A 22,573-nucleotide genomic window follows, 5' to 3' on the forward strand; every position below is an offset into this window, starting at 1 on the left:
GAAGGTAATCAGAAGGTTGCTAGTTCGATTCCCTGTCGAAGCGTCCTTGAGCAAGACACTGAACCCCTAATTGCTCCTGATGTGCAGTGTGCCATCAGTGTAAATGTAAAATGTGTATACATCCTTGTAAGTCGCTTTGGATAAAAGCGTCTGCTAAATGACTAAATGTAAATGTAAAGTAGTACAAAAATGTGCACATCCAGCTTACTTATTGTGGTGCTTGGGACTCGCATCTTGTTTCTACATCCTTTCAGACCTCATTGAATAGTAGCCAGTCATATTTAGTGAGCTGTGCAGGACGCTGGTGGGGCTCTGGCTCGGCGATGACACTGATGATTTGGTCTCTGCGGTAGAAAATGCAGTCTGGCTTTTCAGGCCACTTGAATACATTTCTCTTTCCATGTTGAACCATGCAGTTGACTTCAATGTTATCAGCATGTAGTTTGGTGATCTGACCAACAAATGGCTTGTTGTCATAGTTCACTATGACACATTTTCCCACAGTGTACTCTTCACTGTCTTCATCAGTATTGGGACAATCAGGGTAGTGTGTGTGTGTGTGTGTGTGTGTGTGTGTGTGTGTGTGTGTGTGTGTGTGTGTGTGTGTGTGTGTGTGTGTGTGTGTGTGTGTGTGTGTGTGTAGGTCTCCTGGATTCTGTTGGGATGCAGTTGATTGAATTTGCATTGGAAGAATTGTTGAGCCTCATCTTAGTTGGTGTGAAGCACTCACACATCTCTGGGTAGGGGCAGAAGCAGCTGAGATCCCTGTCGTAAATCTCTGCTGGAGAGAAAGAAAGTATCTGTTGTTGAGTATGAAGAATCCCATGGACTTTTGGAACTGATGGTGGCAAGATTTCATTGATGACATTAATGTCACTTTTTATTTATCCATTTGAATCGGATGTTCAGAGAAGTAAACTTGAAGAACTATTTCGTTCTCTTTCAGATTCCTGAATTTCTGGGCTTGGTGAAGCCAGTTGAAATGGTGGATGGCAATGGCCTCCAGCTCTCTATGGAATTCCTCAACAAGCTGTCCCACTGTACCAGTTTCTGTTTTCTTCACCCAGTTGTTGTATGTTCCGTCCCCAACCACCACATCTTCCTTTGAGGAGTGTTCCCATCTGGCTCGATCATCTTGACTGTATTTCAGCAAAGCAGCACTCGGTGCATGTTCGGTTCATGCATTTTTAGTCTTCAGTATTACAGGTTATGCCGGAGAGGAGAGATGATAGGCTTTTTAAAGATAGTATACCCCTCTGTGACAAGCCATCAATAAGGAGCCGCACGTTCTCATGTTGGTAGCAGGCGCATGTATTGCGATCATTTGATCTGGCTTCTGTCACAAAGAATGGCTTATAGCGTACAAACTGTCTGTAAGACATTGCATGTTGTGCGTCACATGTCTGGTTATACTCTTTGTGCAAGTCAACTAAAGATTTTGCTAGTACTCTCCTTCTCATCTCTTATCAAGAAGGACTCCACTTGTTTTTTCTTTGTTGAGCAATGTCTCCTCGTTTGGACTGTTTTGTTCGTGATGGATTTTTATCATAGATATTCCGTCTTTGGATGAGGCGTTGATTATGTCTTCTAAACTTCTCAGCTTTTCGTTTTTATGCTTTAACTTGTTTAATTAACTTCTCATTTTCGATCATTAGCTTCTTCAGCTATTTTTTGACAACTGATTTTTTTTTTTACTCCATTGGGTTTGACTGGACATTGTATCTCTTTGGGTGAATGTGTTGGTGTGCTGCATGGAACAGGTAGTGGGCCTTCATTGACCTCTTCATGATCAGATAGTTGATCATGAGCCTGAGGTGACTGGGGAGTTAGTTCAAGTACAGCCTTAGTGGCTTTGTCCCTTGCCCTACATCTCCTTATGGACTTTCTCCATTTTACTTGGACCTTCTTTTTTTGTTGCTGCTGACACAGACTTCACACTGAGGGTAACAATTTGTCCAAGTGCTTTTTTCTCCTGATATCTGCAGAAAATATCTCCTCTCTCTTCCTAGGATCTGTATTCAACCTCTCCCTGTACTTTCCCGTCCTGTCCTTACTCGTCATTATCTGCGTGGCTCTCAAACCTTCTGACTGGATCTCAAACTAAATGAAACATAGTAGGAATGTATTACTTGCTGTGTACTCCAATGCTGAGAGAATTTGCTATTATAGAAGTAGTCTATTCAATAAAAAAAATTATTCTCTAGGCCTTATATATCTATATATCTATAGCCTATGTCCACTGGTGTGACGGCCATTTCCACCAGTGTGACGCTGATTTCATGTCACACTACAGTGCTGTCACACCAGTGGACATTTTCAGTTACATTCTTTGGGGAGTCTGTCACCAGAGTTTACAAACTTAGTGATCCCAGGAGGGCCCTAATAAATAACAGGTAATAATGTTTAATAATATAATATTAATAAAAATAATACATTATTGTATACCTAATTGATGAGAGATCAAACCATCTCCCCAAAAATGTAACCTTCTTCCTGATAACCTGGCTAATAACAGATCTATAGCCATCCTCCCTTTCCTCTCAAAAAAATACTTCCATCGTCCATCACAGCACAAGACAACCCGAGTAAAAGTTCTGAATTGTCTACTCATTATATCTGATCATGGATGCATTTCAAAACTGGATCTCTTACACCTCAGCGCTGCTTTCGACATAGATCATCATAATTTACTAGAGACTTGAATACCATGTTTGGCATCAAAAGCAGTGTCCTAGCCTGGCTTAGGTCTAACCTCTAACCTCTAACCTCTAACCTCTCTGACCTCTTCAGTTTGTACATATGTACAGTAAATCATTTCTGACTCTTCTCTTTGGCAGCAGAGTCTTAGGTGCACAGTCCCTTCCAAACACACCACGTTATTGTTCACATTCTGAACCTCTACCCCTCCTTTTGTGGCAACTATACCACAAACTATGGTAAGGAGAATGAGGTAACTGCATGTAACCTACTGAAAAAGCTGGGCATGAACATTGCACACAGGGGCACTGTTGTGAGTGTCACAGAGCCATGGTCCTCAGCAAGTCCAGATGGGGATATTAACTCCTCGGTTCTGGAAATAAAAGGTCCTGTGCCAAGTCAAATCCATTCTACTCTTTCAGACCAGCTTATTCAAAAATGTAGTGACATCAAACTCAAAGACTGAAACTACGTGACTGTTGGTACACCAGGAATATGTCCACCGTGTTTGACTTTAATCAGTAACTTGTGTATGGTTTAATCCAGAACCTATGTTATCAGTCAGCCTCTCCTCCAATCAAACTGTAACTGTAGTCTGATGTCAACCCCCTGAACTGGACCACAAAAGACCAGCAGTTGCGTACATCTTTGTACTCTGCTCCAGCGCTCTGGAGAGTGCACACTCGTCTCTTAGCTGCTCAGAAGAGCAGGCCCTCACTCTCACTCTCACACTCAATGCAACAAACTCTTGTCTTACAGCAATGACGGCCTAAGAGTCCTCGTTAGCCAGGAATGTACTGCTAACCGAGACTTAGTAAGTTAAGGGCGAGCAGCTAACACAAAGCCTGCTAGCTAACTCTGCGACAGGAGCAAGCAAAACCAGAAATTGCGAAGACGACCGCAAAAGTCCTCCAATCTACACCACACAGCAACGCCGCCATCACAGCTACGTCATCCTTCATCGGCAGCTTCCATACAAAGAGGTTGATTGGATCTTAAATATAAATCCGGGATTGGATTGTCATCTGTGGGCCGCTTGTTAACATAACTGGGGGCGACAGTGGTACAGGCGGTAGAGAAGTCGGTTAGTAATCAGAAGGTTGCTAGTTCGATTCCCTGTCGAAGCGTCCTTGAGCAAGACACTGAACCCCTAATTGCTCCTGATGTGCAGTGTGCCATCAGTGTAAATGTAAAATGTGTATACATTGTAAGTCGCATATATGTAAGTCGCTTTGGATAAAAGCGTCTGCTAAATGACTAAATGTCTAAATGTAAAACGATGTGAGCACACATACACCTTCTTGGGTGGGTGTTTTAGTTTCAGCGTGACCAGCCATGCCATCCTCCCACTCAACGTTGGCAGGTTGTGTAAAAAAAATACAGTTTTGTGTATAGGGCACATATGTTTGTAAAAAAAAAAATTTGTGTTAAAGCATAGGTCGAACCTGAAATCATTGTTCATCTTTTCACTCTCTATGAGCATTACCCAGAAGTGAAAAAGTGGATTGGTTATCATGGTTATCGGTCGCTCAGGAATAAGGTGGATAAAATGTAGGATTATTAGTTTAAGGCAGTGGTTCTCAAACTTTTTCTGTCATTCCCCACTTTGAACAAGGGTGCCTTTTCAAGCCCAACCTGTCCCTCATCGCTCCAATAAAATGGTAGGCCAAGCTTAAAATTGTCAAATTTATTGAAATAACGATACGTTCTAAATCTTAATCAATAACAAATAACATCAGTTCAAAAATAGAGAAAATAAAGGTGCCATGGTGTCAATCCTTGCCTCAAATGGACTGAGTTCCAAAAATAAATAAAGAGGGCCTACTATGCAATTTTGTTATCAATGGTAGGCCAAGCTCAAAATCTCCCTTGTATGTCGCTTTGGATAAAAGTGTCTGCTAAATGACTAAATGTAATGAAATGTAAAATTGTCAAATTTATTGAAATTTTCTTTTAGGTTGATTTTTTTGGTGGATCAACTGTCAAATAAAAATGTTCGCACTATTGTTCCAGGTCACATTTTCATCCCGGTCCCACATCTAATGTTAATATAGTGTTGTATAATGGTGCGGCTCCTATAATGTATAATGAAGCAACACGAAGCAATAAGCTACAGGGTGGGTGTGGTAGAGCAAGAGAGAAAGAGAATGGTGATGCACACGGATAGATCAGATGTAGCGACCAGAGCAAAGTTATGTTGCTGTAACGTTGAACTCTGTGCAACCAGTGTGGAGAATTATTCTCGGGCCAAACCAAGTTGCCATTGATTTGCTCATCAACGGCAGACCAAAGGGAAAGGGAGATAACCCAGGAGTTTAGAATATAGAACACTTCGGCCCTTAGGGCCAATGATTTTCCGCGATAACGGAAAACGGACGGAATTTGCGGAATGAACACTTTGAAACGGAATTGCACCTTTGAAACGGAAACATCATTTTGTTCATACAAATCGCCCAAATTCCCCTGTATTTTGGGCTGCAAGGCTATATTTCTTTCAAATAAACACAACAACGATTGCAACGATGAACAAACATTAATTAAAGAACAAAACCACTGAGAAAATGTCACGTCTGCGCTGAACTCTGCTCCGGCCACGCCCCCCTTTTCAACGGTTGACCCACAGATCTCCGCTGAAGCCACATTCAGTCACATTCACGCGCTCGTCTTCCCAATCGCATTTAAAACAAAAAATGTTTAGTCTTCTGTTCTGTTGATGGCTGGCAAACAACAATCTAAGAAGGGCACATATTATTCACTCATTTTAAGCCATCAATCTACCTCAGGGTGAACAAAATGAGCTGAAACGGAAAAAAAAACGGAATTCACCAAATGTGAAACGGAAAATGCATTTTTTTTAAACGGGTAATCTACGACAACGACTAGCAGGAAAGGTTAAGAACAGGCTACTTAATACAATACAATACTTAATAGGCTAATTAATACAGTATTTCTTTATTTGAGTGTGGTTGTTTAGTGCATTGGGGGTGTATGATCGTTATTGTCTATAGAGGAAGACATTGCAACGGGAAAATGTCCCGTATATCGCGTCCATTCGCGCCCCACCTGTCACGTCTCTGCGTCCCACCATTGGGGTGCGCACCACACTTTGAGAAATGCTGGTTTAAGGCAAGAATATGTTTGAAAACAATATTAAATATAGAGTATCAACATTTATAACAGCACAGGGTTAATAATACGTTTAATTATTATACGGCTCCTCAGAATGTTCCAAAAAGTTCTGTTGATTTGAATGGTCCACCCCAACGTTCGGAGGTCTGATATTTCTTTATATTGACCGCTGTGAAAAATGTATGACAGCTGTCATTGCCAACAGGTTTTGTGCTTCTAATTCACATCTTTCATATCATTCCGCAAGTAGTCCGGTCATTAAACATAACGTAAAGTCATTGGGCCTCATTCTCGAACGCAGTTGAGAAGAATCTAAAAGGAATTTCTTCTGAACTCCACTTCCGGTGGATTTAGGAAAACATTTGGCATTCATGAAAGTTCTCATCTGGGATCTGTTCTGAACTTCAGAAGACTTTCAGAACGCGAAATAGCAGTCGTAAATCGGACTAAAAAAACAGATATTCTCGGATTAAAATAATTATAATAATAATAAATACGAGAATATTTGTATCATTAACAATTATGTTTCACATTTATAGTCATGATTCTACGAGGCATCGTGATGTCCTAAAATAAATAAAAGGTCTACACGAACACTGCAAATGTATGTGAATAAATAAATAAGCACAAAACTCAAATCGCGTTGATATAGCTATAGTGGAATAGAATGGACACATCTACATCCTGCAACAGTACCTCCACCTCTGCACCAGTGAAGTTAGATCTGCGTTTACTGTAAGTGCTTCAGAGAGCACCTCCCCTCCTAACTGGCACCTGACTAGCGCTTAACTTGCACTTCAGCAGTTACATTCCTGCACTTCTTTTTCCTTTTTTCTAGGTCGTTGTTTTTCTAATTCTCATGTAAAGTAGTATTTATTGTTACACCATGCTTTTTATTGCTCTTAGCTTGACTGTTCTCTCTCTTGTACATCGCTTTGGACAAAAGCGTCTGCTAAATGACTAAATGTAAATGTAAATGCTCGCTTTCCTCTTTGACATGATTCGTTTACGAGTTGCTTTTGTGTAGATTCGGTCGATTCCGACTGCACACATCACTACGGTTGCGTGCCCTTATAAGGAGCTGGCGGGGCGTGTATGTATGCAAATCCGGGTGCACGAGAACGCGCTTTCAATTTAAGAAAACTCTTCCGGGGGAGCACAGCTCAGAACACTTCTGCTGTGTAGGAACACATTTTCAAGCGTCTTTTTCTTACGTTCTCCGTAAGAAACATTTCAGAAGAAGCTTCAGAAAATGTTCGAATATGAGGCCCATTGTTACTTAAAGTCAGCAAGTAATGGGTTGCTAAGCAACACCTGAAACTTTAAAGTTCTATTTGCGTGAAGAACTATTTTTTCTTAGCAGAAATCACGAAACAGCAACAAAATCATTAAAAATAGGTATTTTGGAGAAATGCCTTCTATCATTTTGAGAAGTAACCATATAATAAGTGGGATAATGTATAGTCCGGCAGTCATTATCGCTTCCGCTGCGCATCGGGGTTCCGTTCGTCCCGTCGGGAGGGCTCATTTTTGTCTTAGAATACTTGTTTTTAATAAGTCTGAAACCTATGTGAGGTTTTAATAGTGAGCATTAGAAGTGAAGATAATGTTTAAGCACTTTTCCATGACTATTTCTTTTGATTATTTTGGTGTTGTTTAATGTTGGTATTGGTATGTTTAATGTTGGTATTGGTATGTTGATGGACATCATATCAGTATGTTTTCATTACATTTTACATGTAAAGCAAAGGAAATAATATTTCATGACTGTAAATGCACACATGCACACATGGTTGAGTGTTTGTAACTCGTAAGTAAAGTGAATAAGTGAATTGGAAAAGCCACCAATACGCCTTAAACTGTCCATGGTCGTCATGAGCGCAGCACAAGGAAGATATGTCTGGTCCCTCACCTTCATTTTGCTCAAACTCATCCAGCACCTTGTCCAGATTCAAGGCTTCTGTCTGGAAATAATTCTCCATGGGTCACAAAAACTGCACCTGACAGGGACAAGGAAGAGAAACATGAGGTCTTAAAATGTTCTCTAAGCAGAAAACCTGTGCCCATTATGTTGTATCTTTTCTTATTATTATTCGCCATCTTTAACTTCATCCAACACTCCCTTCTCCCTGCTGTATGCCCGCATAGTCACACGCATTGGACAATCGTGTCACCTGGCTGCATCAGAGATGATGCATTTTGCAGACCCTCCAGGATTTTGCGATGTTGCGATCGCACCCATTCACGCAAATTAAACGATTCCCCGCGAATTCAGCGCGACGTTGCAATTTTAACACATCACCGCAACTTTCCCGCAAATTTGACAAATCATTGTCGTCTCCCACAACTTACTCCCTTCCGCTACACCAAGGGCGGAAATTCTGCCCTGTGGACACGGTGCAGACACTAGCAGAGTTCTAATCCGTTGTAAACAATGAGAATGGCTACACCAGACATGGAAATTGAACGCAGCCCATGTCCGCACTGAAGATTCAGAAATAGGCTTCAAATCTGAAATCTGGCTTCAATTTTTTATAATTTTCCGCAAGGTGTGCGTGGCCCTTTTTACATAGAGCCTGGTAATAGATCTATGAAATGTAATGAACATTATTTATTTTGCTGTGAATAATGAAGGAAGCAATAAATCCGATTATTTCCCAAGCCCTCGAGAGCTGTTGCCATGGAGATTTAACATTACTTTCGGATTGAAGATAAGGTAGCAGCTAGTGTAGAAGAATGGATTACTTGAAATTGGACGACTTGAAATTAATATATGAAATTGAACAACATAAACACCCATAGAATGAGAACGGCAGAAACGCAGGCAGGATGTCAGACGACGAAACAGATCACAGTGACACTAGGGTTGGGGACCGAGAACCTGTTCCAATATGGCACCGGTTCCTATACAACCGATACCTACCCGGACCGAAATGTCACGCAGATTTCGGTGCTTCCTTTCGGTGTCTGAGCCGATTGAAATCAATAACAGCAACAAATCATGCAGCTAAATCAACAAAACTTACGTAAAATGTTGTCTTGTGAACAGGAATTATTTCAGGCTGCAACATGAAACACGGAGGCTGTCTCCAAAACAGTAGAAAACTAGCGATAGCTAACTAGCAGTAACGTTAGTGGCGTAAGTATGATCTGTATGAATTATTTTTGTATTTTTGTTGCTAGGAAGATTTCGTGGGGCACATTTAGAACTGCCCCAGCTCCCAATGTAAACTTTGTCCTGTGTCGCTCACGCTCATTGGTGTTTTCATAGCAACAGTCTTATGGCAGCATTTCACAGAGCAAGCACAAACAGAACTAGCCATCAACCTTTTAACAGAGAAAATACCGAAAGGTAAACGGTCAAAAGTGTGGCTGTATTTCGCACAAAAAGATTCAAACATCGCGACGTGCAGCAAATGCAACAAAACAATTGCGTGAAAAGAGGGGAGAGAAGGCAAGAGTCAACGTCAGATCAGCAACCGAAGACTGAAAAATAAACGGATATGACAGCAAAACTTAACCTACGGTAGTCTCTTAAAGGGGCAGTACACATTTTCCCTTACTCAGTGTGTTCAAGTAACTATATTTAACTATAAACAAGATAGAAAAGATAGGTATAAACTAGTGCTGTCAAACGATTAAAATATTTAAATCGCAATTAATCGCATTTATGTCATAGTTAACTCAAAATTAATCGCGATTAATCGCACATTTTTATCTATTCTAAATGTCCCTTCGTTTATTTATTTTTTCCATCTCTTTATTTTAATGCCCTTCTCAACATGGAAAAGTGGATTGGCTTGCTTTATGCAAATGTTTTATTTTATTGAAAACCAACATTGCCAAACAGGGCGGTACAAAATAAAATTATAAAGTGCACATTTCAGGTAAACAAGGACTCAGCCTATAGTGCAGTTAAACCATGGCTTAATATTTCATTTTTTTCAAGTTTGCTGGGAACATAGCAGTCAGGCCTCTTATTTCAGAAACAATGAACCGTAACAGTTAGGTTACCAATAAAAGGTAAGCCTACTACTTCTTTGCTTTCAGTCAGCTGCCTGTTGACATTTCCAGACAACAGTGAAGCTCGCTTCTTTTGCACACCACAACTTTTAAAAGTAAACTTTCCATTCAGAAGCTTTTTATCGTCCATTTCACCGCATCGCGCTCACCATTCACTCAAACCGTAACGTTAGCCTACTACACAGTTTGCGAGGCCAAAAAAAAAATATTTGCGTTAATCTGGCGATAAAATAACTTTACGGCGTTAAAATGGGTTTTCGTTAACGCCGTTAATAACGCGTTTAACTGACAGCACTAGTATAAACAAATCATAAAATGGTGAAATTTCATGAAATAAATGCAAACAAAATAATACATTTTTGACTCCAAAGGCAAATATGCTCATATTTTTGCAAAAGAAGTTTGAAGCTGTTTTTTGTATTTATGTAAGTATACTATAAACTGTTGTTTACAGTTAATATAATGTTCATAGTTTGAAGTTAAAAAGTTTGAAGCTGTAGTTTGAAGCCAAGTGTTTTGTATGTATTTATATTCATAATATACTTTAAACAGTTAATATATTGTTCAATTTGAAAAAAAAATTGGGCTAGTCTGGGCTAGTCTGATCACCTGTCACTATCCCTGATTCCAGCATATCGCCCCATCATTAAAAAACAAGAAGCTACCATCAAAACTGTTAGGAAGTGGCCTGAAGAGGCATCTCTACAGCTCCAGCACTGCTTTGAACGAACAAACTGGACCTTGTATTTTAAATCAGGATGTGAATGAGTACGCCTTTGCTGTCCTCTGTTACATCAGGACCTGCGTTGAAAATATCACCACCAACACCCGCATCAGGATTCCCCCTAACAGGAAACCCTGGATGACTGGGGAGGTCCAGGCCCTTCTGAGGGAGCGCAACACAGCTTTCAAATCAGGTGACAGAGCACAGTACAGCATAGCCAGGCACAACTTGAAAAAAGGCATCAAGCAGGCCAAAGCCATGTACAGGGAGAAGATTGAGGGCCACTTCACCAACAGAGACCCAACACAAGTGTGGCAAGGCATACAACAGATCACCAACTACAGGGGAAGCCGCAACCCACCCACAAACACCAATGCCTCCTTAGCAGAGGAGCTCAACCACTTCTATGCCCGCTTCAAGACATCTGGGCTAGATAATGGAGCTGCTCCCCCACCTGCTGGCACAGACCACACAGCCATGGTAACAGCAGAGGAGGTAAGACACATCCTCAGGTCTGTGAACACAAGGAAGGCAGAGGGACCAGATGCCATTCCAGGAAGAGTGCTCAAAGAATGCGCATACCAGCTCTCAGATGTCTTTACGGACATTTTTTATATGTCTTTAGCCAAAGCGGTCGTACCAACCTGTTTTAAAACAGCAACTATTATTCCAGTGCCCAAGCAAAGCAACATCAGCACTTTAAATGATTATAGACCTGTGGCGCTCACTCCCATCATCGCCAAGTGCTTTGAGAGGCTGGTGGCGAAGCGCGTTAAGGCTGCCCTTCCTCGCTCCCTGGACCAGCATCAGTATGCTTACAGGGAAAACAGGTCCACTGAGGATGCTATCGTCACAGCCCTCCATACAACGCTGACACAGAAGGAGAATATGTGAGACTACTCTTCATAGATTACAGCTCGGCTTTAATACCATCGTCCCCAACCGGCTGATCACCAAACTCCTTGATCTGGGCCTCAGCTACAGCCTGTGTGTGGATTAAGGATTTCCTAACAGATCGCCCCCAGACAGTGAGACTGGGTCCTCACCAATCCTCGAGCCTGTCCCTCAGCACCGGAGCTCCACAAGGCGGTGTATTGAGTCCCCTGCTCTACTCCGTCTACACATACGACTGCACCAACACCCATACTTCAAATACAGTTATCAAATTTGCAGATGACACGACTGTAGTAGGACAAATCACCAACGAAAATGAAAGTGCCTACAGAGACGAAGTTGACTGACTGACAGGATGGTGTAAGCAAAACAACCTCACCCTGAAGGTCAAAAAGACAAAAGAAATCATAGTTGACTTCAGACGGCAAAAGGCGAACCCTCAACCCCTCATCATCAATGGTGAGGAAGTGGAGAGGACCTCCTGCTTTAAGTTCCTGGGGGTTATGCTCTCAGAGGACCTGAAATGGGTGATGAACACAACCGCCACAGTCAAGAAAGCACAGCAGCGGCTCTACTTCTTGAGAATACTGAAGAGAAACAACCTGTCTCCCGTAAGTCTTTTTACCACTGTTGCATTGAAAGTGTCCTCACATACTGTATCACTGCATGGTACGTCAACTGCACAGACAAGGACAGGAAATCCCTCAGTCAGGTCATAAGGTCTGCGGAGAGAATAATTGGATAGGACACGCTGCCTCCGCCGAGCATGTGGCATTTTGCAGGATGAGACTCACCCCGCAAACCATCTCTTCACCCTGCTACCCTCTGGCAGGCGCTACCAGGCCACAACAGCCCGCACCTCCAGACTGCAGAAGAGTTTCATCCCCAGGGCCATCACAGAACTAAATAATCACACAACCCTCATACCCTCCACCCAGCACAACTGCACTTTTTTTAGTGGTTGCACAAACAAATTTCGTTGTGCATCTAATGCACAATGACAAATAAAGTCTATTCTAAGCCCTTGCTCCGTTGAGTACCCATTATTTCTCTTAGGATTGTTTAGATGTGAAGCCATTTAACATCACACAAGTGATGGTGATCACTTTGGTGAGTTGATTTTGAGAAATTAAACTTAAATTGCAGCTAAAGTTGTGTTTCCTGGTTGCTATGGTTATCTAGTTGCTACGCTAGCTAATTAGCTAGCTAAGGACACTTAATAACCTTTAACGATTTAAATGGAAGAGTTCAATTCGCATGAAAGGATAGCTATGTATTCTAGCTGATGTTAAAGTCTCCTCGATTGAACTCTTAACATTTTAATGGGAAAAGGTAGAACCCCTCAGGGTGCCTGTGCAACTTCATATGAAAGAGTTCATATTCACGAGTGCATAATCACACATAGTAACACAAGTTCATCACAAGCTAGCAGCTGCCAACTCTATGTAGCTACCTATGTGTGTGTAAAGAATGCTGATATGAAAACAACCAGTAGTCAATGTGCAAGCTGACAATTGAATGGTGATTTAAAATACTGTATTGGGTTTATATATGTTGAGAGTGGATAAGTGTATGAATGTATGTATGTAATTATATTTGTCCAGGAGGAGGCGCTGTTGCGCCTCATATGGCATCAGTCACGTGTGACTGATGATCTTATAAAGGGGGATGTTCACCCTCTCTCATCTCTTGTTAACTGACTCTCACGGAGAGCAGCATGTTGTACTTTAATAAATAATGCCACGCGTTGATGGCTAAAGAGACAAACGTCTAAACGTCTGTTCATTCCTCTGAATCATTATTCCGCTGTGCAGGTATAAGGTATAAGCCTACCTGTTAACAGGTTTTGGGCCCAGCTAACGGAGAATGATTATAAAGTTTGACAGACACGTGCGTAGATAGCTAGCAAGACTGCGCTAGCATACAGAAGTAGGATTACCCAAAAGAGCTAGTTTAGCATCGGGAGTACCGGGAAGCTAAAGCTAGGCTGAAAAGGAGCTAAACTGAGCTACAAACAGAAAAAGCCATGTCGAACAGAAGCAAGTGGCCCACGTTTGACGGGAGAGCAGAGGAGTATGAGCTCTGGGAAGAAAGGATGCTGTGCTGCATGCACGGAGTGGGGCTGAAGCAGACGATCCTCACAGAGCGCAGTGGACCACTGACGGTTGAAGAAAAGGCTAACGATGACAAGCTGAATGCTGACGCCTATTGTGTATTGGCGCCGCTACTTGACAATACGAGCTTGGGACTGATATTCAGAGACACGAAGGACAAGGGCCGAGAGAGCCTCAAAGTGTTAAAAGAACACTACATCGGAAAAGGTAGACCCCGGATTGTCTCACTGTACATAACAATGACTGCACTGAAGAAAGCTGACAACGAGACTGTAACCAAATATGTTATCCGAGCTGAGCAGATCATAAAGAAACTCAGGGGTGCAGGTGAAGCACCGAGTGAGGGACTGATGATGGCGATGGTCATGAGGGGGTTACCGGAGAAGTACAAGCCGTTCACACTGATGGTGACGCATGGTTCAGCAGACATGACGCTGGGAGAGTTCAAGGCAAAGTTGAGGAACTTCGAGGCTTCAGAAGACTCAGACCCAGTCGCAGAAGAGGCGGGAGAAAGGGTGCTGAGGGCCCAAGCGGCGCCAAGGAAAAAGACCGGGCCAGTGGAGATGGTGTGTTGGCGGTGCGGAGAAAAGGTTCACAGAAATGATGACTGCACAGAGAAAGTTTGGTGTAGTTTTTGCAAAAGCAGGGGACACACAGACAAGGCGTGCTCAAAGAAGGAGCTTGAACTGAGCGCCCGGTGTGCGTGTGTCCAAGATGGAGGCGACGGCGGTGGCTGTAGAGCAGATTGTGAACAAGATGGCGCCCGGGGAGCCGCGGGAGGAGAAGACCGCACCTTCAGGGCACACACAGAAGATGCCAGCCTCTCAGGGCAACGGCTGCATACCCAGAGAAAGGGACTGATCGTGGACACGGGCGCGTCGTCCCACATCATCTACGACAGGAGCAAGTTCAAGCGCTTCGACAGCACCTTCAAGCCGGAGAGACACAGCATGGAGCTGGCAGACAGGAAGCGTACCGTCGGGGTGGCGCAAGGCAGGGGAGACGCACAGGTATGCCTCATAAACAGCGAGGGGCGCCGGTGTGCAGTGACTTTAAAGAACGCTCTCTACATCCCCTCGTACCCCCAAGAACTCTTCTCAGTGAAGTCTGCTACCGCTCACGGTGCCAAAGTGTTCTTCGACGAAGGTAAAGATGTCATAGTGTGGCTGGATGGCAAAAGGTATAATATCTATGTATATAAGAGAATGTACTACTTGCAAACCGAGTGTGATGTAGATGATGTGTGTCATGTCAGCTATGATATCCAGACATGGCATGAGATAATGGGTCACTACAATTACAAGGATATCTTGAAGCTGCAGGATGTAACAGAAGGCATGCACATTAAAGGTGCAAAGCGTAGGCCTGATAAAGAATGTACAGTGTGCATAGAGGGAAAGTTCACTCAAACGAGAAACAGAGATCTGGCTGATAAGGTAAAGACACCACTTGAGCTGGTGAACACAGACCTAGCTGGTCCAGTAAACAATGAGTCCATAAGATGGTTTCAGGTACATGCGGTCTTTCACCGATGTGTGTACGGGGGCAGTGTTGGTTTACTTCCTGAAAGCAAAAAGTGATGCAGTTCAGGCCACTGAGAAGTACCTGGCAGATGTAGCGCCTTATGGCACTGTAAAATGCATCAGATCAGATAACGGGACCGAGTTCATTAACAGAGAGTTTCAGACACTACTGAGAAAGAACAAAATCAGACACGAGACTTCCTGTCCTTACTCCCCGCATCAGAACGGGACAGCTGAAAGGGAAGGGTGCACTCTTTTTGAGATGGCCGGATGTAAGCTTATCAACAGTGGCCTACCTAAGAGTCTTTGGCACTATGCCATCCAGGCAGCAGCCTATACCAGGAACCGGTGCTTTAACAAACACACAGGCACTACCCCATATACAGTAATGACAGGTAAAAGGTGTAATCTAGCCAGGATGCATAAATTCGGGTCAGTGTGCTATGCCTACCAGCAAGACAGAGGGAAACTAGATTCTAGGTGTGAGAGAGGACTCTTTGTAGGGCATGACAAGGGCAGTCCCGCCTATCTAGTTTACTACCCCGGTAAAGGAAAAGTGCAGAAGCACAGACTGGTAAAGTTTGTCACGAAGACAACCTGTGAAAACGAGACTCAGACACAGGAGCTAGGACTGGACCCCGAAGTATATTGTGACAAGAGCATAGAGACTCCACAGCCTACCTCTGACCTTTAAAGAGGCCATGACATCAACTGAGTCAGGAAAGTGGGAGAAAGCGATGGACGAGGAGATGGAGTCCTTAGAGGACAACCAGACCTTTACCCTGACTAAGTTACCAGAGGGCAGGAAGACAGTGGGAGGAAGGTGGGTATACTCGATCAAGGGTGGCATTGACGGACACGACCAGTACAAAGCTAGGTTTGTAGCAAAAGGATACAGTCAGAGAGCAGGGATAGATTATGGCGAGACGTTCTCACCAACAGCCAATCTTACAAGTATACGTGTAGTGATGCGGAAGGCAGCCCAAGACGATTTGATCTTGCATCAAATGGATGTGAAAACAATATATTTGTAAATCAGACTCTGAACCTCACCGCACGTTACTGTTCCAAGTAATCCCACTCTGTCGCTTTCTCCCGACTTTTGCCGCCATGATACCAGGCGAGGGGCGTGTACTAAAAGTGGTACAGCGGAAGATAGACTTCGGATATGTATGAAATAAATCATATGAAATACATTGACAAAGACGAAAACTAAAGACATTTTCTCTATAATTCTATTTTATTTTAGTTAATTTTGTAAAGACACAATACAGTTTCAGTTATCGTTTTTTTATAAAGCCTCATTTTTATTTTTATTTCAGTTAACGACAAAAAAAAAAATCACCTAGTTTTCGTTTTTTCGTTTTTTAACCTTGCTTACAAGTCGATGAATCCACAGACGTGGCTAGCCGTGCCATTCTCTTGGTTTATGTGCGGAATGATGACTTTGAAGAGCAGTTCTTATTTAAAGCAGATTTGCCGACATGTACCAGAGATTTTTTTCTGCAATTGACACATATTTAAACTCAGTCAGCTCTCCTGGTCAAAGTGTGTTGGTGTGACAACGGATGGGGCAGCCTCGATGACAGGAAAACATTCAGGGGTCTCATTTACTATTTGAACATGTTAGACCATTTCTCATTAAGAAGTTGAGCATGTAAGTAAGGATTTCTCATTCAGAAAATGAACATAAGTCCTGCGATAAGCAGAACATGTAAGTCCATCTCTGACTAGAAAGGTGAACATGTAAGTTCATAATTTTCTATTAAAAAGTTGAAAATGTATGGCTTAAGTCCATGATTTCTCAAAGAAGTTGAACATATAGATTGCATAACTGATCATGACTGTTAAACAGTAGCATGTGTTTTCAATGGTAAAACTGTGGTAAAGTATTAAGCCTAGTAGTAGTGGTAGTAATGATAATAATAATACAATTGTTAAATTATTGAACTGATGATTCATGCTGATTATTAATTGTTGGGTCGCGACTGCACTGGTATCTTAAAATTTGGGTCATGGAGCAAAAAAGGTTGAGAACCAATGCTCTAGAGAGCGTCCTATAATGGTCCCATAAACATTCCCAAAACGTCCTGAGTGTTCCTTGAAAGTCTCCTATCAAATTGCACCCCTCCTTTCTATGCTCCTAAAGTAACATGTTGGAATGATGTTCGGCTAGGTCCGAGCCACTTTGTTTCTTTCCAATTTACACAGCACACGCAGAACAGACAACTAGTGGACAGGGAGGAGAAATTAGCTGAATTTGTGTATTGGATTAAAATCGGATTAAAATCGCGGACTCTAAGTGATGAATCAATGTCGGATTCAGTGAAGTATCAGTTAGCGTTGACGATTTAACACCGATTTCACACTTGTTGTGGATTGTTTTAAATGAGGACTACCGCACATTTAAAGTGGAATAAGTGTCATGGCATGAAAAGACTATGCAACAATGACACTTTTTGAGGTATGGTTTTAAAGGCAGATCGTTGTGGTTCCATCCTCAAATTCATTTTGACAACATGGTCATGTGAAGCACCTGTGTCTTTCCCACTAGCCATTCAGGATACGCACTATGTAGTTCTGTGTTCCGGGCTGGAAGAAAAGCTCTCACAGCATGACATTGCCAGCTATACTGCCAAAAGACACCAGTTAGTGTGTTGGGAAGCTTCTATCAGTGTCAACTGGGTTGTTGGTGGTGCAAGTTTTTTTGCATACCTTTTAGGTAGTTAGATAGCTTGCTAGTTTTGGAACAGAACTCATTATTGCTTAGAACCAAGCAGGCTAAAGTCTTCGCCTCTAAACGCCTTGATGTTGCACATTTGTTTGTAACTCTGATGTAAGCTTAAAGCGAGATATTTCCTTTAATACGATTACGCCTGTTAACCAGCTATCATGGCTGTTTTGTAAGTTGTATTGTTAACGAGCGACTTTGGTTAAGCTAAGAAGTTAACGTTAGCTACCGATAACTGTGATCACATAACTGTCACATCAAGTTCATGATATTGTTTGTTCTTGCGCGTTATGGTATATATAAATAAGTTAGGCTGCTGTGATAACAGTACTTAGTAACGTTAACTCCTCACAGCAAACCAAAATGTGAAAACACAACATACACAAACATAGCTAGCTGGCTAATGTTAGCCGTCACTGTAACAGCAACGCTTTATGAAGCTAAAAGAGAGTGTTCTATCAATGTCTTTAGTGGCCCATCAGTCGTAACTTACCGAAGTTGGAGTACTTTGACACCATGGAAAAAAATCCTAACAAATGTTATGGTTCTTCATGTTTTCAACATCATCGTCTCTACACAATCACAAATATTCAGCAGCTATCAGCCAAGACGAATATGTGAGTTAGCTTTCGGGCCAATCCCTAGCCCAGCTCCTGCAAGTAGTAACTGGGAAGCTGACGTTTCAACGCTATGTCGAACTTCCCAAGCGCAGATGTTTCGATACACTGCTGAAGTGTGTGGTCTGGTCAAGGAATTTCTAAAAGGGGGCTCTGGTGTGGTTCAAAACGCTCATGTCACGTGAGCTAAGTGAAGTTCGGTGCATTTCACCCGTTTCGACAGGTGGCATACCTGCCGCTTCTACATTTGTCTGGAATAAACCTAATCACACCTTAGTCTCAACCACAAAATCTCACAAAGTCAATAATACATATCCCAGCTTCCATGGTTTTAATAAGAGGAGAGATATTTTGACAGATGCAATTTAGTGGGGTTAATTGTGCAAAGAATTATCCATTATAGCATACACGTATATTTAACCCCTGTGCCCCATGGTAAAGTTTCTCTCTGACTCTGTAGTATGATATTTAGCAGTTTCACTAGCAGTGCCATGGTTTTCTCTCGAAGCACTCTATAGTCTTTATTGAAGGAGCAGTTGTCCTTTCCAGACTGTTGGTGTGGTCCCAATTTTGTAAATTTAATGGCAAGGTACTAAATGTAATTTTTTTGTCGACTTGATTCATTATACTGCCTTGCTATAAGAAGTGGATAGCATTCGTGTGATGACTGACTGGCTAACTATGCAGTAACACACATACTGTTAACAAGGTGCCCCACAACCAGGGGCGTAACTATAGGGGGTGCAGCAGGTGCGGCTGCACCTGGGCTCGTGGGGTATCGGGGCCCGTAGGCAGGTCCAAAGACCTCGTCACTCGAGGGGACCCCCCTCTGCAAGTACAGCGACAGGCGTCGCTCGACTGGCCCACCCTCGGTACAGCGTCACATTTTCTCAGATATGCTTATGTTCATTTACGCACTGGTTTTAAATTATGAAAGTGTCAAATGCTCTATATACACTTGAAAAGGAAAACTTATCTCAGTCATGGTGGCTATTATTTTTTGAGGGAAAGTAGCAATGTATAACAAAATCATATGCTTATCCTACATACACTATAGAAACTATCAAAAAACTATTCAATGAAATGACTAAGTTCTTATTTTCTTTGGTATTTTTGTGGTTAGCAATGATGATTGCTGGGTAATATGTATGTTGTTGTCCAATGTCAAGTCTTTATTTGATCATGTGACAATACAATACGCTATAGTTAAACCAATTTGAAGGTCTGATAACCTAGTTAATTGAGCACAGCACAACTTTACTTGTAACAATGCCTTTTAAGCACAAGAGTGGAAGTAGAAAAGGGCAAGAGAAAAAAGAACAGGAGGAGAAGGCGGCAAAGCTGCCTAAATTAGATTATTTTGGCTTTTTAACTAGCCCGTCAACTAGTCGCCAGCCCATGGAGTCAGCAGTGCAGCAGTTCAGCTGGGATCAGCATCGCTGCTTCTGCCCTCAGTGGTGTGTCAGCAAGCATGCAACATGTAACATGTAACCTACGGTTTTTGTGATAGATATATATTTCAAGACAAGTTATAGCCTACATACATTATGGTAGGGCAGGATTACTAGGCTACAAATTGGGTAAATAGTGGTCTCTATTATTATTACTTTCTAACCATTTTTACGGTAAGAAATGTTCCTGCTGAGAGTCAAACAAGACTATGTTCATTGTGTGCACACCCATCGCTTCTGATATATGTAAGGTTGATTAATTAAACACAATTAATATCGATAACAAACACCTTTGATTTATTTTTTAAAGTGTTTTCAACCGCTAACTTGGTTAAACAAATGCTGAGGGACCGACCCCGTGCCCACCAAAGGAGGTCTTCTAGGAGAATAAGGCCTAACCTTTACTCAACAATTACAGAAAACATATTTGGAATGTATCGGAGATTCCAGTGCTACCATTGTCATATGTAATAAACACGCAACAATGTTACAGTACACGTACAGTATGTGTTGCGTTAACGCTTGACGGTGAGCGTGTCTGGCGCTTGAGGATGTCTTTTGCTAATGCATCCGTCATAGCGTCAACAACCAATCATATATTTTCCCGCTTTGGACACACAGCACAACAAGATCTCTTTATGCGAATATGGATTCCAATTTGGTTGCAAGGGTAGCGATTGTCTATGCATTCCATAGGACGTGGCGACGTGGTGTCTGCCATGCTTGGGTGCATTCCACCCTGGGAAAAGGAAGGCAACAGACTTGTCAGAGAGCTCCATTTGGATGGAGTGCTGTTTGAGCAGAATGACGGCCTCCTCAGAGTTAAATGATTTGAGATGTGAAAATCTCGATGACAATAACACGTGAAAGACTAGATAAAATGACCTACCTTCTTTATGCACTCTATCCCTGTTTTTATGTTCATTTTTATTTTATTTTATGCACCCTATCCTAGTTTTTATGTTTTATATATTTGATGTCTATTTTTATGTGGATCACTGCATTTAATTTCTTTGCTGTTAAGCAATTTGAGCTGCATTGTATGAAAGGTGCTATACAAATAAAGTTTATTATTATTATTAATACCTTAAATTTTATGGTGATTGTGGTGACAGGAAAGCTTTTTAATGTCATATCGTTCAAGGTTTCTCGGTTAACAGTAGCCTATTTCAGGCTACCAAGGGACACCGGACTTGGTTCATGCCCACTGAATGTCTCGCACATTCCGGAGAAATTACCCAATCACCGTTGAGAAGAAATGGCCAGTGGGCGTGTAGAGGAAGCCCAGGAATGTTTGGCGTCTATGACATCATATACAGTTGCAATCAAAATGATTCAACCCCCATTGCGTATTAGGCTTATTGGCAAATTGTAACATTTGTCAGCTGTTTGCAATAAACAAAGTAGACAAGAACAGTTGAAATAGTTCAATAAAACTAATATTACCATGGTTTTCATCCAAATTCAACCCGAAATGCTACTTTTAATCACTACTGCAGTCTCAAAATGATTCAACCCCCTGTCTCAAGCACACCTGGTGCAACTAATCAAGGGCTTCATTAGTTCAGGTGTGCTTGAGATAGAACACATAAATACCTGACTCGGCTAGGGGTTTGGTGAGAGTGACGTTTGATTGCATGTTAGAAATATGGCTAAGTCAAAAGAATTGTCCAAAAAGTTCAGAGAATAGATCATTGCCTTGCACAAACAAGGAAAATTATACAAAAAGATAGCAAAAGCACTGAATGTCCCTAGATACAGTTGGAAGCATAGTTCGCAATTTCAAAGTTGAAGGAACAGTGGCTACACTACCTGGACGTGGCAGAAAGAGGAAGCTATCAGCGGCTGCCACCACATTTCTGAGGAGGCAAGTGGTCAAAAACCCTCGAGTGACTGCAAAACACCTGCAGCAAGACTTGGTGGCAGCAGGCACTGAGGTTTCAGTTTGCACAGTAAGGCGCATACTAAACACTGAAGGGTTCCATGCCCGGACTCCAAGACACACACCACTACTGACCCAAAAGCCCAAGAAAATTCGGCTCCAATATGCTGATAGCCATATAAACAAGCCACCAACGTTTTGGAATTCTGTTCTGTGGAGCGATGAAACAAAACTGGAACTTTTCGGGCCTATGGATCAGCGGTATGTCTGGAGGAAGAAGAATGAAGCATATGCTGAAAAGAACAACCTGCTTACAGTGAAGCATGGCGGTGGCTCAGTGATGCTCTGGGGCTGCTTTGCTGCCTCTGGCACTGGAAACCTGCAGCGTGTGGAGGGCACGATGGATTCAGTCAAGTATCAGGAAATCTTAGGAAAAAACGTCATGCCGTCTGTGATGAAGCTGAAGCTTGGGCGTCATTGGACCTTCCGGCTAGCAATCCGTGGGTATCCAATTTGATTGGAGCAGTTGACAGACACGAGAAATTAAAGTCCCACATTACATGCAGTCTTAAATTAAAGCTATTCAGCAAAGTAAGGATTGACCAGGCCCTCGATCAAGCAGTTGCCTTAAGCGTCTAAAAGCACAATAGCCAGGTAACTAAAAACCGTGAAATAATGAAGGGGCTAATCAGGTTGGTGTTGTACTTGGGAAAACAAGAACTGGCATTTCATGGTTATGATGAATCTGCTCTTAACTCTTAGTCTGAACATGGGTTATTTAATTGAGG

At 42.2% G+C, this 22,573-nt stretch overlaps 1 protein-coding gene across 4 annotated transcripts in view; it reads right to left on the reverse strand.

Moving 5' to 3' along the window:
* Window positions 1–18,662, reverse strand: part of zfyve9a (zinc finger, FYVE domain containing 9a) — a 60,739-nt gene extending 42,077 nt beyond the window's left edge. For 2 of the 4 annotated variants that reach the window (XM_012820296.3, XM_012820294.3), the window contains exons 1-2: window positions 18,329–18,661; window positions 7,739–7,826 (exon numbers count right to left, since the gene is read on the reverse strand). In XM_012820296.3, the coding sequence (XP_012675750.2) occupies window positions 7,739–7,808 (70 nt within the window). In that variant the 5' untranslated portion in view covers window positions 7,809–7,826; window positions 18,329–18,661. Of the gene's footprint in view, window positions 1–7,738; window positions 7,827–18,328 lie in introns of all 4 variants that reach the window. The other 2 variants (XM_012820297.3, XM_031559336.2) reach the window with 2 other exon arrangements.
* Between the last annotated feature and the right edge of the window lie 3,911 nt (window positions 18,663–22,573).

This window comes from Clupea harengus, chromosome 22 (genome assembly GCF_900700415.2).
Source record: "Clupea harengus chromosome 22, Ch_v2.0.2, whole genome shotgun sequence".
Lineage (NCBI taxonomy): Eukaryota > Metazoa > Chordata > Actinopteri > Clupeiformes > Clupeidae > Clupea > Clupea harengus.